Genomic DNA, 20,718 nt, shown 5'->3' on the forward strand with positions numbered 1-20,718 from the left:
TGTATAGTTCTTGGTTATATCACCAATTTCTAATGGCTAGTGATCTTGAATTTGTGTTTGCAAGCTGAGCTTGTCCCCGTAGTTTTATTTATAATTCATGTTGTTTTATTGGCGCATTTTCCTTTTCTTACTAAAGCAGTCTGTATCTGATATTGTTCTAAACAAGTGCGTTGTTTAATCTCAGATCTGATGTTACTAATGCAGCCAGTTCTGCAGATGTTTCTTTTAACAAACGTTCAGGTTGAATTTAGGGCCCCTAAAGCCTAGGTTTTAAGGTCAATGTCAAGGTCATTGAATCAAACTCTAGGAATTTAGTATGCAAATGCATTGACATCTTATCGTAATGAAGTTTTGATACGTTTCTCTTTCAACCGATTCTGCATGAATTTGACATGAGTTTGAGTATAGATGGGAAAATGAATATTCCAACAGTGACCTTGTACCTGGGAATCCTTTCAAGGTCAGAGGTATAGTATGCGTTATCAAGACTGCACGAACATAAAGAGGTTGGCCACGTGTGCTTTCTATCGCTCACATGAGTACCATTGCATTGCATGTGAACATTATGCAGGCCTTAAAACTCTAACTTAACTTTAATAAAACAAACATACTCACCAAGTTCTACGAGGTATGGACGGACAATATGGATTTTTTTTTCAGCACAACAAGCCTTAACCTTAAAGTTTGTGTTTTTAAATATTTCATTTTCAAATTTGAACCTTTTGACCAAACATGAACGGGCTATACCAAGGCTTAATAACAACCAGTATTCTGGCAATAGTGCAGTAAGATCTAGCGTATTAATGAGGGTTTTCGAATATTTGACATGCATGGTAACCTATTTTTGACCAGCTACCGTAACTATTCAAACTTGACCTAAATTTCGTTAGACATTTCCGACCAAGTTTCACAAAGATTGAAAGAAAGGTGTGGCCTTGTGAGTTTTCACAAAATGATTCCAACAATTATCAGTGTGACCTAATTGTTTTACCTCGAGTTCGTGGACAAGCATTCTGTCTAAACACACGACGTAATAGAAAATGTCGCCTCTAGAGTGTTCAAGAGGACAGTTCTAACACCTAGTGACCTAGTTTTAGCTGGGAACGACCCATAAATCAAAGTTGATCGCCAATAATGTTGGGCAAGTTTAGATGTTGTGTAGAGAATGTGTATGTATTCACTAGCAAAACGTTGACAACGGAATGTGACCGATATGTTTTTCAAACTGGCTTAACTTATACACAATATGTATTTACAAAATGGTCCATATTTTGTTAACTTCATTTATTATTAAAAGAAGAATGTTGGATAAAATATTCTCCATCAGCAGTTAAAGGTTTATTTCTGCTATTGCAATCAATTTTATAGGATAGACGCATGCAAGGAGAATTAATATATGTTAAGTTTTGGTGTTGAAGATGTGAGGAGGGCGGGGGAAGTCGAAGGGGAAAGGGTGTAGGGGGGGGGGGGGGAGAGGTCAGGGTGTGGAATGAAACATGACTCATACGTTTTCATAATCTAGATGTATTTATTTTTCAAAAAAGAAAATTAAAACATTTTAAACATACATTGAAGACAAAGGTATTTTACACAATTTGTATAAATCGGAATGACAAAGAAACGAGCCATGCATGGTGCAACTGTTTATATTTCAGGGCTTGTGTCGTTGGGTGTAAAACTAAAAACATGCGTCGGCGTCAGGAAGACGGCCAACAGGCCTCGCCTTCCGCGGACGAGCTACACATGAAATGTTTAAAGATTACTCGGAGACTCGCAACGCTGTAACATCAAGCGCTAACGTAACGTGTCCACACCCTGACGTTGATAGGTGTTGAAGCAATTTATAAACTGTATTCATACTTCCACTAATTTTATAGACGGGGAAGAGAAACCTTTAGTTTTTGCTATCACGAACGTTTATGATAAATGACTAGTGGTAGCAAATAAAACTATTTCTTGTGAAATCATTAAACAATTTTACAAAAAAACTGAAACAATAACAAAACAGGCAGTGACTCTTGCTAAACAATTGGTGTCCGAGCATCATCCATTTTAGAGCAAATTGCTCCATTTCATGATAACTCTCTCTAAATTATAACTGTTGAAGACAGAAAATCTAACTTCAATGTCCATGTAAAGATACATGGTAACTGAGTGCTATTCCAGTTCTTAAAAGTATTTTATAGTGATATGCATCTGAAAACGGTTTCCTATGTAAAACTGAAATTTATATGTAAAAAGATAATAATAGGATCCTCAATTGGGCCTTTTTTATTTTAATTGGAAGCAAAACAGACTAGTTATCCATAATCCTGTACTGTATGGCACACTGGAGACAACCCTCCCCCGTCCGCCTGTCTCGACAGGACAAACAGATAAATAAACACATCTACCCAAAAACTGAAGACATGTCCTCCCCCGCCCGCCTACCCGACAGGACAGACATATCCACAGACACATCTACCCGGAAACTGGAGACAGCCCCTCCCTCGTCCGCCTGCCCCCACAGGACAGACATATCAATAGACACATCTACCCAGTCATTGAAGAGTAAAAACGTTGAGGTTAAATCTACGTTTCAATTCTTAAGATTTAAACACTAGTTAACGATGTAAGCTGTTCACAACTGTCACCCATAGCACAAGTACATTTGCTCACATAATTAAACAATGTATCATGCATATTAACAAGGAATAACAGCAGTTCTATGAATGGATGTATTTTGTTCTAATGCAAACAAACAAAACATAATTACAATGTTGAAATGATAAATTCAGATAAACAAACATAAGATCTCTCTTTTGAATGCCCAACAAACCACTGAGACAAAGTTTCACACATATAAAAGGAAAACCTCCTAAAACAATTCTGGACATATTTACGTTCGTGACACACATGTCGTTCCGATATAAGTAAATATATAATCCATTTATTCAATTTATCAAACTTCGTATTTAATTAAAAGCAAAACACAAATTATTTTAACGACGCAAATAACGACCAGACAGGGTGACGTTAAAATCACGAAACTTTAATGTGTCGGCATCAGCAGAAATCAAATCTCAGAGTTTGACATAGTTTAGATAGCTTCGTCATTTATTGCCACGACAGTCACTCTTTTACGTATTTATAAGTCATCAAAAAAGGAAGTCAAATTTTTAAAAATGAAATATTTCATAGCACATTTATCTCCCAAGGAAAACCGACTTCATCTGCACAGCTATTTATGTATGATCTGACGCGGTGATTCACAATGCAAATAATGAAGATAATCATATAAAAAAAAATATTCGTTTTTATATTAAGATCAAGAAGAAAGATGGCAAGGTGCGGTAAGTGAGAAACAGGTGACTGTTTTTCCAAGTACCCACAGCTAGCGTAAGATGTCCATGGTGACGCATTGATAGGAAGCTTTATTGTCATAATTACCGAGTAAATACGACGTTATTGATTATAGATTTCCCAATAACCATCCAAAATCAATAAACGTCAGCACATTAAATGCGACAAAACGCGTGTCGTAACATTAACAATCACACAGCGTTGACGGCTATATGGGGCTTTCCCATACTAACTGTATCCCTGACTTTTGTCAAACCTGACATCAACTCGGTATTTAAAATGTCAAAATCATCTTCCAGTATCTATGTTTTTCTCCCTTTTAACAATAAAACGTAAAAGATACTGTATAAATACAAAGAGGGTAATCCATCTTAAAAAGACAGATAGACCGAATAACCATTCTAGCTTTAACAGAAACGGACCTGACGTTTTGTGCTTCATTGAAAGCGATATTTATTGGTAGACTTTGCTATGTTTCGCGTGATTCAACCTTTGATGTATTCGCTGTCAACTGCAAATTAAAACAATTCAATTATCATATTAAAAAATATGGTTATTGTACTCAATAGCATTGATAATGTATTGTTTAAGGTGATGTTATTCTCAATCAAAGAAATTGTTATAGTGAACTTATTTGCAAGGACTATATCAAACAATCGAATTTCTTTGGAACGTGTTCATACTTTCTTTCTGTCTGTTTTTTGCTCGGTCAGTCAAAATTTTTGGGCATTATTTTTTAGCATTAGAGAGACTGGCAAAAAAATACTATATGAACAAAACATAAATGTATTTCAAATGATAATTGAGAAACTATTCGTTAGGTTCAAGCCAAAACGTGCCAAAGGCTTCAATGATTTAAATGGCACATTTTGTGATCAACCCCACGATATGTGATACAACTTCTGATGACACAGCGAATCGTGTTGATTCTTTGCAAAGCAGAACACTCTGCTTAAACAAAAATAATAACAAATTGTCAGTCGTACGACTGATAATAAACAATAAATTACCATGTAATATTACAATCACTATACTATTCATTTATAAATATAACAACAATACATTTTGCACCATTTGTAGAATTTTCTATAAAAAACGACAAAATCATGAATCAATAGTCGTACGTGTTCCATACAATAACGCAATCGAAACACCTCCGCCATTTTCCTTCGGTTGGAAATAACCGAGGCGTTCCGATTGACAATAACGGTGTGTGTGCTAAATGCGCACGTCGAATCAACCCGTATGAAGGTAACACACTGTAAGTTTCAACTCCGCCAGTCCAGTCGGCTATTTGTCATTACTCTAACACAAGTTGGTCAGCAGTAAAGGTCTCACTTGTCCATCTAGAGATCAAACGTCACCTCAATCTCGTGAGCTCCACACTCTGAAATTTTATATTTCTGCCAAGACGCCGGTTTGTCAAGAACAGAGACTGGCAACTTGTCGTTTATGGCAATGCCTATCTGTTTATACTGGTTCATCGGCGTTATAGCTAAGCCCCAAAACTACCGACTTACACAGTCCACCCACATCATTTGTCCAATGAAGTTGCACAACACTAATTCCACCTTTCAGATTTAAAGACAAATAGTTCACATGTACATGGTTATAAATGATTATCTACACCGTGTGTATGTTGCACGCTATTCCTGTGGGTCTTCGTATATTCTTTGCGATAAAGTCATGTCTCGAATAAACGAAATCATGTGTCATTTCTTTTCACGGAATTTTCTCACGTCGCATTTAGGAAGAAACAATACTGCAGTTATACTATAGGTCTCTACAGTTCTAGGACCGAAGATCAGGCATGGAGTCAAGGCCGCGCTTGGCGAGGTCGCGGACGGGAGAGTAGAGGGAGGAGAGTCCGGGATAGGGGCGTCCCATGCCGGGCGATGACAGTCCGTTCAGGGACGTGAGACTCTGATTCACCATGCTGTTTGGCGACTCCCGCGGCCGCTGGCTTCCCAGCGAGCTGTATGTCCCAGACATAGGTGAGAACAAGCTCGAACTCATGTTAAAGGACGAGTCCAACCACGGCGGCCGCAGCGCGCTGTTTGAAGCGGACGACTGTGACGCCATGGAAGTGTATCCGGTTGGTGACATCGACATGGAGAGCGGGTTTGTACTCGGTTTCAGGGGCGTCAAATTTGAATTTTGGTCCCGTTGTTCGCCCATGGAGTGTGGCACGAGTCCTGCGGTTGATGTAGCCACATGTGCCAATGACCAGATTCGAGGGCGAAGTGGATCAACGTGGTCCGACCCGGAACCGTTTGTTGCAATCGAACCATTAATGTCGCTTAGGCCAGAGTCGCTACTGTTCGAGCACGGTGATCCGAGCCGCTTGAGGTCCGCGCTGAGTCCCAGGTCCGGCACGAGTGTGGCTTGTGGCTTTAGCGGCATGGGTGTCAGATCAAGGTTATCCTCAAGTCCAAGCCGCTCATCGACCGGTTGTCCGTACAACCCCGTTCCTCCCACAGCCCCAACACCGAGTGGTTTTCCCTCCTTGGCCTGACCGCACAGACCCGCGTCCACAGAGCCTGAAAACAATTAAATCGGATAATGTACATGTATATTTGAATGATTATAACTCAAATATTTCCAGCATGATGATTCTTTAAATGAATTTAACCATATTATAGATAACAGAGGTAAGTACAACATCACTAGCGATCGAATAATTCAAAATTCAAAAAACTTTTAATGTAACAAAATTATTTATAGATGTTAAATTTGAAAATTAGATTTTTTTCTGTATGTCTGTCAGTCTGTTCGTTTTAATCATCTTAACATAGCAAAAAATCATATTAAATGAGTTAGTTTAATTTTGTATGTATCTAAAATTGTTATCTTAGGAATAGTATTTATTTATTTATTTATTTATTTATTTATTTATTTATTTATTTATTTATTTATTTATTTATTTATTTATTTATGTATTTATTTATTTATTTATTTATTTATTTATTTATTTATTTATTTATGTAATTAATTAATTAATTTATTTATTTTTATATTATTTTTCTTATTTATCAATCATGTTTTGATATTTACACTTCACCGCATTCTAAATACCGCGTGCTTTTAAGTTTTCAACAATTTCAAACCAGTCCGTGAGTCTGGCCCATCTCCAGTACACGGTGCCGATGTTACATGGGAAATAAAACACATTTATTTCAGATCTCTCCGAGGCCATGGTAACTGGAACTTAGCACGAGCTTAAAACATAATTATGACAGAACCTGGCATATTTGTAATAAATTATTTCTGAAGTGATAATCTAATTTTCCAAGATAAGGGCTGTCAAGATAATATGTTTGTATTTGCCCGGCGATTAGAGGCGATAATAGCCGCAAGAAGTAGGTACCAGTTTAAAACGCTTTGTGTCAGCCGATGAGATATCGAGGTTTTCAGTCTATAATCTTGAAATCCATTTCATGTATTTTTAAAATAAGCATAATCCACAGATTTTTGACACTCCGAGGCGATAAGTGTGCTGTTTTGTTATACTAGAAACTCACAATACACCGATGACTGACAGGTTTGTTTTTCTTTTCCTCAATTTGCATGTGTGGTGTTTATATTTTCTTTGGGTTCCAAGATTTGTTAAACACTTAAAATACAAATACTTTCATTTGACATGACCAGCGACGAACGACAGACACAATTATTCATATATCTCCGATGATAATTGTCAACAAGGTGTTGGCAGGTCGTCCTAATCTTGCTATTATAACTTTGACCACATTCTTCAGCAAATAACACTATCAGTGAAAACATTTCAAGAGGTTTTCAGATATACCAGCACCTAACATATTCAGTTAAAATAACTCATTTTCAAAAGCAAACATACTTCATCTAATAAATCTTTAGTGATAAAACCGCCAACCCAAAACTAAGTTCAGCAATTGAAGCTTTTACAGTGTGCAGCTCTTTCAGTATTTGTTTACCAGATTCTAGTGCTTTCTTCATCTTCTTCAAGCAACAAAAAACAACAACGACATCGCCTGTAGTAAAGAGGTTGGCACTAGAGCAGAACGTTTGCACAGTTCAATGGAGAATTGCATTCTATTTCAGAGTAGTTTTTTCACTTTCAAGGTTTATTTTCATTCACTTCACCGAGGTTGGCAAGCAATGAGGCATTGGACAGATTTCATGAGAACTTTGATTCATGCTGTAGGGGGAATATAAAATCGAACTTGGCCACAATACCGGGTGCTGGGGCCGCCATATTTGTGATCAAACAACATAATTGGGCCACTTACTCCACGCGACCGCACTTCAGCGCCACGTGGCGGCGATATTATTCCCGGCAAACACCGCGGCACTAAACAGTGACTATGAAAAGGCCCTTGCGATTAATTTTTGAAGTGAAATGGATGAAATATACAAATGGATCAATCGCAACTAATTGGGGAAAATTGACTGCACATTGACAAAATTAAATATTTCGTCGACAGAAGACCGGACCACTGTTGTTATGACGACTCCATGACAACACACGTGAACCTGAAAATGAACACGTGACAAGCTTGTGTCACAACACGGTCCCGGCATACAATTTGATTTTTTCTATTCAAACGTTTCATAAAGTTATTGATTCGACGGCTTTAAAAAATACGGCAACGTTTTTTATAAAGAAATGTGCGAAATGATATTTTTTATTGATTTATTTATTTTAAATCTATCTATAATGTTTTTTATTATTAATTTATCTATTTATTTATTCATTGATTGGTTGTTGATTGATTGATTAATTGATTGATATTTATGTTATTTATTTATTTATTTATTTATTTATTTATTTATTTATTTATTTATTTATTTATTTATTTATTTATTTATTTATTTATTTATTATTTATATATTTTATTTATTTATTTATTAATCAGTTATCTATGTCCACTTTAAACACTGATAGGACAGGAGTTAATGTTCCATGTGATCGCATTAAATATGTTTTCATTACTGACTGCTCGTTTTGTAATTAAAAGATGAGCACAAATATTGAGATATCCGATATCGTCTCTTTTATTCGATAGTGGTCCAGCCGGTTTAACTGACAGAATCGATTAAGTTCACAATAGTTACTGAGTCTGGGTAAATCAAGTTTGCCGTCTCAATGGTCGACGCTAATTGAATGTCAAGGGGTTATTACAATATTAACCTGTTAAATTGATATTTATTAACTCAACCTAATTCGTTTTGATTTCTGATTTTAACTTAATCAATTTTCAATGAGTGCGTGCGCAGTTAACTTTTCTAAAGAAGTCATTATTCTCCAACGATATTTAATTTCATGACGGGCACTTTCCAAAAAAAAAAAAACGATATCCAAGCAAACTAACACAATAAGTTTCCCTGCAAGACTGGGCTAGTGGTCTAAGTTGCACAAGTCCTTACACCCATATATTGCAACATATTAGAATGTGTTGAAAATATCGTTTCAGAAAAAGAAAAGGATGTACTAATGCCGAAAAAATGGTGCGTTATATTGCAATAAAATGGTGCGTTATATTGCAATAAAATGGTGCGTTATATTGCAATAAAATGGTGTTACGGGCTTTGAAGCTAAATAATATCATTTGGGAATAATATTGCAAACTAGACGAGTCAAGAGGTTAAAATCATAAATACTATTTATCGAAGTTAAAACTTAAAGAAAAAGCATTTTTGGAATCAGTTTGATAAAAAGCTTGTGATTTTTTTTCTCCGAAAACTATACATGGCAAAATATTTCGGAATCTATGACGTCACCTCTGGGCTCGAGTCGTCTCTATTTGGTATTCGAACAAGCAGCTAAACGAGCAACTGCTAATTAACAAAATATGTAAACAAGTAGTTCCGTGCATTGCAACAAGACATGACACGTCCAGGCCTTTATAAACAGGATGTCCTCATGTCCTCGTAAGTGACTTTTATTTCTGTGGGACATGTTTGACCGACCGACGTTCAATATATGGCCGTTTGATGTTCACTCTTTTGAAAAACGACACAGTTATTCATTATATAATTAAAACTATCAAAATTGTACTATAAGTAAAGTTGGTTGTTATTAATAACCTATTGTTTCGAACTTTCGATATATGTCCCTATGGATACTGTGTTACAGTGATTCATTTTCAAGCCGGTTTTATGCTGAGGTTGGGTCTAAAACTCTGCAACATTATAATAAAGTATCTACTTAAATCATTATCAAGTGTTTCCTTGTTTAGATGGGAATAATGAGTTCAGTTTTGCATGTCAGAATAGTTTTGTCTGCAGTGTATTTTCACGTGGAACTTTGTTCACCTGTACTAAGTAAGCTCAGCGGTGAATTATCACTTAAAACTACACTGTATTCACCAGTATCTAAGCCAGCTCACTAGTATTACATTTCGTACTTTTTAAAATACTCACCATCGAGTTGTTTGTCTTTTGTGTCGTTGTCAGACTTATCGTCTGATTTATCTCCGCCATCTTGGTTGTCGTCATCATCTTTGTCTACGTCATCGTCGTCGTCATCCCCGCACCGGTTGCGTGGCGACCAGGTCATCTTGTTCTCCTTTTTCAGCCTCCTCCTGGCGTTAGCGAACCACGTGGACACTTGTGTTAGCGTCATCTTGGTGATAATGGCCAGCATGATCTTCTCCCCCTTAGTTGGGTACGGGTTCTTCCGGTGTTCATACAGCCACGCTTTGAGCGTGTTCGTTGTCTCGCGTGTTGCGTTCTTACGTCGCGCCGCGCCATTCAAGTCCATACCGCCGTAACTGCAAGGGAATAATGAACGTGTTATATCAATAATGTCGTGTGATATCTATACATTATTATATATTTTAGTAGATTTTATGTACGGTGTTGTTTTTCAGTGTAATTTGAGTTAGTATTATTAAAGACAGATGAATACATGTTTTACTCATCTAAGCCTATAAGGTGATTACACGAACCTATAAACTAGATCCGTGGTGATTACAGTTGTTACTTCATTAGGAATTTAATAACAAATATTTCAGTTCAAGTTTGGAATCAATTGCATTTATGAACGTTACATAATAACAAAAAAATATAGCTAACGTACGTGTTAGGGTAGGGGTACGGTGCCATGGCGGGGTCGTACGGGTAGCAGGCAGCGGGCTGGGGGATTCCTCGCCACGAATCCCCGGCACCCGCCTCCTTTAGGCTGTCGTAGTGCGCCGGGTTCTGCAATAAGCCACATTAAAATGTTGAAATATCTGTCTCTTTCGTAGCCGTCCACACAATAAGTTAAAAACCGTAAATGATAATTTGTAAATTAAATAGTATACACATGTCATTTTTGACATTGCATGTTTCATTTGGACATGTCATGTTTTGTTAATGAACATAATTGTATGCCCCTTATTGAAAAGCCAATTGCTGAAATAAATTTAAATTAAATTTTACGTTTTTACTTCTATGTCATCCTAGTGTATCAAACTCGACTATTTTTTAAACATGTACATATTGGCAAATTCCATGTGAGTGTGTGTGTGTGTGTGTGTGTGGATATACATGTTTATTTTATCTTAAGTGTTCTACATAACTGCCGCCATATTTGTCAACAATCAGTATCAATCGATGACATATGTGCCTTTCTTTCCGAATGGGAACATGTAGTTTATCGCCCGGTACGTGTTAACAATGTTTGTCTGTGATATAGTCCTATCACATTGTTAACAATGGCCATTATTTGTTCATTGTTTCTGGCTGATTATGGCTATTATCATGATTACCTTCAGATAACCCCGGCTACCCACGACAACTGTTTAAATGGCCAGATATTTGGTTCACATCTTCATTGTTTTAATCACATGAGCAATGCCCAAGAACGTGAACTGGCCTTTGGCCTAAACAAGAAGTTTCCTTTGTAACTATTTTAAGACAAATAAAAGAACGGATCTGAATACACGTCCGAAGAAAACGTCTGTAGACGCCAATGTGTATACTTCCTTTACCTATTTCCTATCTTAAGAATATGTTCCATACGCTCGTATAAGCTATGATCAGAATGGAAATTGTTATGTGTATATTCATGACGTCCCGACGGGCCACCGGAGTGGCGGGGTATCAGCGCTGCATCCCTGCGGGCCACCTGAGCGGCGGGATATCAGCGCGCCGCATACCGACGACGGATTTCGCTTGTCGGGATGAGAGCCTGTGACAAACCGCCGCCGCTGGACCAACGGGCGAGACGGGGAATTCATCTTAATGAGAAGTACGAGTTTCAAATTATATCTGTCAGCACGGATCTTTAGCGCGGAGTGATACTAAACATCCGTGCGCGCATGCCTGTATGATCCTGCTTCAAAAATAAAGCCGGTACTAGACTTCACTAGGACGGAATCTCTTCCCTGGAAACCCCCGACGCCATCCAACCGAGAGCTAACGAGCTACAAATTGGAATCTGCGTTACACTTACTTAATAAAACAGTTGGAAATTTGTGTACTCCATGCTGGTTACCTCGATTAAAGTCAAAACGTTTTACGAGGAAAAAGTTTGATTCAACAAATAGTTTCTTATACAGGAGAGTGTCTCCTTCGCTTTTCAAAGCATAGCTCAATTCTTTGTAATGAAATGATGGCCCTATTACCCGCTGTGTCGAAATTTGCGAAAACACACAACGGTCTAATTACGGCGTACTGGCGGGTCTCGGTGCGGTATCGGCAGGGCGGCAGGCAGGCTGCCGGGCGCTGATCCTTATCTCGGCCCGCAGAATGCGCCTTTATCTGCCCGCGCCCCGAGTCCCCCACCTCACTAAGTGTAGTAATGGAGAGAGCAGAGATTGTCCGTATGGAACAATATGGACCCCCGAGGGAGCGGCAGTTATCCACTTTAGATAGGAAGTCGCCGAAAACCTGGCTGTATCGTGAAGCTCTTTCTTTAGACATGGAGCTGACAGATTGCTTCTAAATTGGACCTAAAATGGCCGTCCTCGAGTCGACCGGGCGATCAGATGGTGCGATATTGCGCCTCCCGCTGCCAGTTCAGGAGCCCAGCTAGATCCGGCAGATAGCAGCTCTGACTCTCCCGAGGAACGTTATGGTGCTAATACACACATTTCGTTCGTGTTCAACATTGCACATAAATGAAAACTGGACCAGATAAATATCAAAATGATTCGTTTTCCATTAAAAGGAAATATTGACTCGGCCATAAAACGCCATTTTATTTCCATTTCTAAAGTGGAGCTCATCCTGTTTATGGCGCTGCTGTGGGAGACAGTTGTAGCAATGGTCATGTTATCTTTGAGTTTAAAATGCATCATTACGACATACACAAGAAACACTGAGATATACCTATAGTACAAGAAACAATTGTAAGTGAATCAATCAACAGAGTGAGTGGAATCTTTCATCACGGAAACAGAGAGAACAACAGCCATCTCTTCACGGAGACACAAATCAGGCCGTGTTTGCAGCGAGATACACTAAATAGAATATCAGTAAAAACAAATTACGCGAGTACGAACGATGTAAGCTCGCATGTAAAACTGACAGACTTTGACATTGAAGCTATCCATAGCTCTCTGCCATCTGATAAGCCTCGCCTCCTATATTACCACGTACGTAACTGTTCGGTAAGCATGAAATTCCTCAAATCTACAGTGAAGTTTTGTAGATATTCCGTTTGTCGACTGAATGTTTTGATATTCCCATGGCGATCCAAGAAGGTCCGTTGCCAAGATAAATCAAGCAAAGGGCAAAGTAGCTCTGTTATTTTGTGCCTCAGTTGAAATGTGGCACTACACTGTGTTTTCGTAAACTTGTTTCTTACTACCGTAGTGAAAATGCTGTCGATCCAAGAATACAATGGAAACAACAGGGACAAGCCCAGTAGTCAAGAAAGCAAATATACATCATGTTCAGATGCACAAGGTAAGAGCCCAAACGACACTGAGCGAAAGACACGCACGTCGAACATCACGAACAGACCACGAACAGACCACACACGCATCAAAATAGCTGTACCAATAAATGCTGGAACTATCGCCCTGGAACGGTCAGACACCCGACCGCAATAGCACACAAATACCTAAGTTAACTTAATCCCAATCTCAACCCTTTTAACCACATAGCTTTAACATATAGTAAAAATCATATATGTTAATAACGCCTGTAGTCCAGTTTCCTAGGGAAACTATATTCTACAGCCCAAAATACATTTCAGTACAATTCATTGTTTTTCAACAAATACTGAAGAATATTATTTCGTCTAGAATTAGTTTTCTTTGAAATATTGACACCGTCTATTTATCAACCCATTCTATGAGAAAACACGTCTTCAAAAAGAGTAAAACAAACATGCACTATTTTAAATCCGGCACTCTGCTTTTATGTGGTAACATGAGTTGAGATTGAGAGTGAGATTTGACTTGAGTAAATATGTGATATTGGGGCCTGGTCTGCACGATGCACGTGCCAGTGTATTGATTCAGTGGTCTAAGAATCGTTATAACTAGTAAGCAAACTTTTTTCATACTTACGTAATGAATTCAAGTTCATTTTGGCTCTTTTAATACTTTCATCTTCCATTTATAATGGTGCCTTGAATCCCAATATAACATGAACATCGTCAAGGAAACTTTAAGCATTACACTTACAGGCTATTATTTTGACGTTGTATTTAATGTTTCAATTCAAATAATAAAGCATCTTCAATAACTCATCGGTTCTGGCAGCTGAAATGACACATTCAATGAAAAGGGCGAAACCGGAAATCACCGGAAGCCACTTATTTATTCTTCGGATTCAAGCGCTCAAAGTGCCGATATATTATGTAAAAATATATTTTGAATTATATATGCCAAATTTAAAAATGTTTGGAGACTCGGGTGCTTCAGTTAATAAAGGACTTCCGGCGGACGGGAAACAGAGGGAACAGTGCGATGGCGGTCTGAGAACCTGACGTAACACAATCCCCACACTTGTACGCCCCAGACACACCACGTATATTACTCTCTTCCAGAGCAGCGCCAGTCACATCTACCTAATCATGCAAAAACTAACGGCAATATTTCCAGGAAGTCATTACCCGCTAATATTCATAAATGTATACGAGGTCATTGTTGAAGGCCCGTTTCAAATAAAAATAACGAAAATGTCTATTAAATTTAAACATGACGGGCGAAAACCGCTTTACAAATGAACCTGTGTAAGGATGGATTTCAATGGCCCTTCATTTTCCAGAATAACCCTGGTGCCACCTCTAAAATATCTCTTGAACAACCTTGTAGACGAAACTATAAAACTCATTTGTAATTTATGAAGTGTTTACATGGAGATAGAAACATCGCAGGCGCAGATAATTCTTAACATCACACAATTAATGCTTGTTTCCATCATACATCAATGGAGCCTTGCGAAGTTTTCTATAACAATAATCCACTTTACATGGAACCGCGGCGTTGAAACGTTTAGATGCCAATCTGTACATATGTTTTATAAAGTTTACCGCTGTTGTCTGCAGATCGTTGCCCGATACCCGGGCTCAAAATTTACGGGCCCGGGTGACGCATTGACTCAGGGGACGCACTGATTTGGACTCGGGGCGCAGCGTCCTGATTGTTGAGTGCTACCTATCTGACCGGAAACACTAGGTGTAAGTATGCTACACAAATAGATATATTTTTTTCAACATAAATGTGATATTAAAAAGAAATAATTGCGCCGCCCACAAAACAGGAATTGTTCTAAAATATTTTCAATTATGAACAACACAGGTCCTTTCTTTCTTCCAAGAATAAATAAATTCTTGCATAAACATTCTCCAACAACAGTTATTTTAGTAAAAGGTAGATGTTTTTGAAATTCCATCTTCAAAAATAATACATTATTTTTTTGATACTGTGATACACATGATCAAACATTGATTTAGAATCGGTTTATTCTAAAATGCAAGTACCCGGTTTAATTATATATAAAAAAACGCTTAGTATTTCGTAGCAGTCAGTATCATGCAGCCAAATTAAAGCCATACCAAAACAGTATTGTAACATATTTAAAAGAATAAAACTACATGTTTACTATATTCTTTCACACTTTCATTAATTTCAATTGCGGTTGTTCGAATAAATGTTGAATCACTGGATATATTGCATTTAAATGTGCGTGTTTACATTAAATAACATGCAGACCTAGTTTTTGCCTCATAATTGATCATAATAATTTCCTAGAAATAAATAAAATAAATCACTAGAAGGCCAGGCATGTGGGGAAACAATTCCCGATGGAGGAGGCACAGGAAGGGGCCGGGGGCGTTACTACCGCGTCCGTCACCTGCCGCGACTCCCGGAGTTCCAGGGGCCCGTGATCTATGGCAAGCCAGTGTAATCACCGCTTCACGGCCCCGGGGAGTGCACAATAGTTTATTGTTAGTTTGTCTCCTCCGTCGCTTCTTCCGTGTAGCGGTCTTTCAGAAAATGTATAGGAGACAATAGTAAGAAGAAATAAATCTGGAATCAGACCCCAGAACAGCCTATTTTTTGTTGTTGTTTGTTCAGTTGAAAATAATTTATTGAACATGTGTGTTATGTGTTTGTATATTACGTTTCTTATTATCTTTAAAACGATGGTCCAAAAGTCGAATCGATATAAAAGAATTTTCGTCACGATACGATTAAGTTTCATTGTGGTATTTCTTGATTATTTATTTAAAATACAATGTTTATTTTTTCTTGAGCAGCATTTTACGTTAAGTGCTTAATATGGCCATCAATAAGACATTACTTTGAGAGATATAAGGTGTCACATTGCGTGATTCAAGTCCACATTTTGATCCCTTATTTCTTGGACGCATTTATGAAATCATTTACCACACAAATCCACTACATGTTAATTTCTGATCTGAAATTGTCATTCATTGATATAATATTTCCTGGTGTCATTGCTCCATAATTACGTAACCGGGCTTCAAAAGTGTTTGATTTCCGCCCATCAAATATTGACAAAGTCTCAAGACCCGACGATGACTCAGCTGTACGAAGCGCCATCCCGCGTCCGGTCGTCCGTCCGTCCGCCCGCCATTCCGATACAGGACCTCATGTTTGCCCGTCAAGCGATTGTTTGTGCAAGACCTGTTTACAATGTTTAATAATCTGTCTAACATTTGTCGTTTTTAAGTATCTTAAAATATTTTGCATTGATCTTCGACGTTTTGTAAATATTAATAAATTGACTGGGTAAATAAGAAACAATGATGTCGGTAAATACTACAACAAGGGTAATCCGTCGATTAAAGAGAATCATCATAGGTTATGTCAATATATGTTTTCTTAGGAAATACGCCGGAGACAGGGGTTCGGTTGTCTGGGTGATCGTCTACGAGTGGCCGGCCGGGACGGGTGCGTCATGGCGCCTACAGACAGGTGGAGTCGGGCGTGTGTGGGCCTCGAGTGGCGTCTCATCAGCAGCATCTTCGTATCATGGGCATTGGAAATTACAGAGCCCAATATTATTGTTACCAATAACAGGAGCAACAATAATAATTCTGAATTAAATTATTATTCTTTCCAGAGCTAACTTGAGTCTTCTTTACTCCTGTGATTATGTTTCCAGGCAAGTTTAACGTTAACCTGAGGTTCCCAGCCGTTAAACATACCTGAGCTTTAAGTGTGGCCATTATTTTAAATGAAACCCAATGAGATTTTAACTATTTGTACATATTTCACGGCACCAATTATCCAAACCAGTTTGAACGAACAATGGAGGTTCTGTGTATTGGATTTGAAATTAGCTGAAATGTTTCCTATTTGTTTTAAAAGCGCCGTCCCACGTAAAGAACATACCTGAAAAACGGCAGTTGAAATTGGCTAACATTTTAAGTAATTGACTAGATTGAATTATTAGAGAAGCGACTTTGTGTCAAAACTCGACTCTCGTTCCCTCTCCATTCACTTGATAGACCCTAATGCGTTTTGAGAGATATTTAAGATAACGAATTAGACATTTGAGTGGAAAAGAGAGGCTCTAATGTTAAAACAAATATCTTCAACGTTTCAAGAGGCGAGTGACGTGCCGGGACTAGGTGATTTGTTTAACTTGTAATGTAGGCTCGTCTACCAGGCCGGCTGCAGGACTTCTGTTTGGGTATCTCGCACACACTAAGCCGAGATATTATATACTGTCCAAGCCATGGACACGATTGAGATGTCGGGGCCCGGAAATATCACCTTTTGTCTAAGGCATGGACAAAATTTTGGGCTCCGAGATATCATCTAATGTCCAAGTCATGGATACAATTAAAAGGTCGGGGCCCAGGATATCATCTCTTGTCTAAGCCATGGACAAACTTTATTTTTTGGGCCCGGGATATCATCTTATGTCCAAGGCATGGACACATTTGAAATGTCGGGGCCCGGAATATCATCTTTTGTCTAAAACATGGACACAATTTAAATATTGGGTCCCGGGACATCATCTAATATCCAAGCTATGGACACATTTTAAATGTCGGGCCCGGGATATCATCTAATGTCCAAGCCATGGACACAATTGAACTGTCGGGGCCCGGAATATCATATTTTGTCTAAAACATGGACACAATTAAAATATTGGGGCCCGGGACATCATCTAATATCCAAGCTATGGACACAATTGAAATGCCGGGGCCCGGGATATCATCTAATGTCCAAGCCATGGACACAATTGAAATGTCGGGGCCCGGAATATTATCTTTTGTCTAAAACATGGACACAATTAAAATATTAAGGCCCGGGACATCATCTAATATCCAAGCTATGGACACAATTGAAATGCCGGGGCCCGGGATATCATCTAATGTCCAAGCCATGGACACACTTGAAATGTCGGGGCCCGGAATATCATCTTTTGTCTAAAACATGGACACAATTAAAATATTGGGGCCCGGGACATCATCTAATATCCAAGCTATGGACACATTTTAAATGTCGGGGCCCGGGATATCATCTAATGTCCAAGCCATGGACACAATTGAAATGTCGGGGCCCGGAATATCATCTTTTGTCTAAAACATGGACACAATTTAAATATTGGGTCCCGGGACATCATCTAATATCCAAGCTATGGACACATTTTAAATGTCGGGGCCCGGGATATCATCTAATGTCCAAGCCATGGAAACAATTGAAATGTCGGGGCCCGGAATATCATCTTTTGTCTAAAACATGGACACAATTAAAATATTGGGTCCCGGGACATCATCTAATATCCAAGCTATGGACACAATTGAAATGTCGGGGCCCGGGATATCATCTAATGTCCAAGCCATGGACACAATTGAAATGTCGGGGCCCGGAATATCATCTTTTGTCTAAAACATGGACACAATTAAAATATTGGGGCCCGGGACATCATCTAATATCCAAGCTATGGACACAATTGAAATGCCGGGGCCCGGGATATCATCTAATGTCCAAGCCATGGACACAATTGAAATGTCGGGGCCCGGAATATCATATTTTGTCTAAAACATGGACACAATTAAAATATTGGGGCCCGGGACATCATCTAATATCCAAGCTATGGACACATTTGAAATGTCGGGGCCCGGGATATCATCTAATGTCCAAGCTATGGACACAATTGAAATGTCGGGGCCCGGGATATCATCTAATGTCCAAGCTATGGACACAATTGAAATGTCGGGGCCCGGAATATCATCTAATGTCCAAGCTATGGACACAATTGAAATGTCGGGGCCCGGGATATCATCTAATGTCCAAGCTATGGACACAATTGAACTGTCGGGGCCCGGGATGTCATACTGTGTCCAAGCGATGTACAAAATTAGACAATTGAAATGTCGAGGCCCGGGATGTCATCTTGTGTCCAAGCAATAAACATAGACTATAACACGGGTAAGGGACTACATGTATTTAGAAACCCCTCTCGAAGTTGCTCTAATTATATTTGTGTGTCACTTACCAGTGGTGAGTAGAAGGCGGATGTGTCTGTGTTGAGGGGCATGTATCCCTGGGTGGGGTAGTGGGGGGAGGTGTACATCCCGTCGCCGAGCGTAGGCACGCGGCTGTACGCACTCAGCAGCCCGGTCCCGTACTGACACGAGCACACGCTCTGACCGGTATGCGGGTCAGTTATGATTGGACGGCCATTCTCACAGCAGGAAGTGGATGTATTCAGTGAGGTAAGCGAGGCGGATGGCGCTGGTGGCGGTGGGGGCGGGTGTACAGGTGGCAGGGGGGTCGAGGTCATCAGCAGCTGTAACATACACAAAACACACTTAATCAATAATTATATATAATACCATTTTATTTGATTTTTCTGATTAATTCATACCAGTATATAGAAATATTTTAACTGTTGAATACTTGTTGTGGTCAATATTTGTGTTGTATTTCGGCAGCTGAACCGTCGGTAAAAAAGTGGATACTTTATTTTTTGCTGAGTAGGCATCCGCTTTAGTAAGTGGTAATTACCCATCGATGCGAATCAATAGTCATTAAATGTATCCACTAGTTTTTTTTCGCGAAGCATGTCAATAGACATAATATGTAAGGAAACATGTGGCCAATATTTACACTAAGTTCTTGACAAGAAGGTATAAAGAACGGGGGCTTTTTTTAAAATGTTGGCCAGATAAATAGTGCTGGTTTTCTGTTGTTTATGTTTTTGCTTTTATACATAATATAGAGTCACGATCTGAATTTAAAAAACCGGACAAGTGAAGACTAATTTAGTTAAAGCATTATTTATTTCATGAAAATACTTTGTACACGACAATAAGCATTGTGTAATGATGGAGGAGAAGGTGTCAATGGTTTTATAAAGTAATGTACAATTTGCAGTTAATATTGTTTGTAAATTTTTGTTACATTAACTTCTAATCTTGGTGTATTCGCTACTTGGTGGGTTGATCACAGTATATTTGCCATTTTTATCTATCTGCACAAGTTCCTAGAATGGAAGTCACTGGTCATTGCAATTTCCACGAGTGCAATGGCATACGAGATAAACACATTATTTTTTTACATGCTAAACCTGATGATTCCTGCCCTTAGCTACATATAAACTCTGGTTTACACCTCGTTTCCTGATAATCACGAGATTTCCTTGCATCCTGTGCATTTTGTGCCAACATTTCACTCGGGTCACTTACCGGAATTTTTAATTCAATGTATCATTATAGAGAAAATGATACAACACTAAAACAGAAATAAATTTAGCTGATTAGTTTAATGTCTCAGCATTTAAGACATCGAGTTTAGAGCCCTTCTCGGAAGTGTTAATAAATCAATGCAACCGATGTATACATAAGATATATGAAAAGAAACAAATAAAACCAGTTGTCTTATCATATGTATACTATACATACGTCTTAAAATAAAATTATTTATTCAGTCCTGATGAAAATTATTAATATAGTCCCAATGAAAAAAGAAG

At 38.5% G+C, this 20,718-nt stretch overlaps 1 protein-coding gene across 2 annotated transcripts in view; it reads right to left on the reverse strand.

The window, feature by feature from the left end:
• Nucleotides 1–1,523: 1,523 nt before the first annotated feature.
• LOC128242511 (iroquois-class homeodomain protein IRX-6-like) overlaps nucleotides 1,524–20,718 on the reverse strand; it is a 31,168-nt gene continuing 11,973 nt past the window's right edge. For both annotated transcript variants that reach the window (XM_052959682.1, XM_052959684.1), the window contains exons 2-5: nucleotides 19,243–19,536; nucleotides 10,400–10,521; nucleotides 9,742–10,091; nucleotides 1,524–5,882 (exon numbers count right to left, since the gene is read on the reverse strand). In XM_052959682.1, coding sequence (XP_052815642.1) covers nucleotides 5,134–5,882; nucleotides 9,742–10,091; nucleotides 10,400–10,521; nucleotides 19,243–19,536 — 1,515 coding nt within the window. In that variant the 3' untranslated portion in view covers nucleotides 1,524–5,133. The remainder of the gene's footprint in view (nucleotides 5,883–9,741; nucleotides 10,092–10,399; nucleotides 10,522–19,242; nucleotides 19,537–20,718) is intronic.

This window comes from Mya arenaria, chromosome 8 (genome assembly GCF_026914265.1).
Source record: "Mya arenaria isolate MELC-2E11 chromosome 8, ASM2691426v1".
Taxonomy (NCBI): Eukaryota; Metazoa; Mollusca; class Bivalvia; order Myida; family Myidae; genus Mya; species Mya arenaria.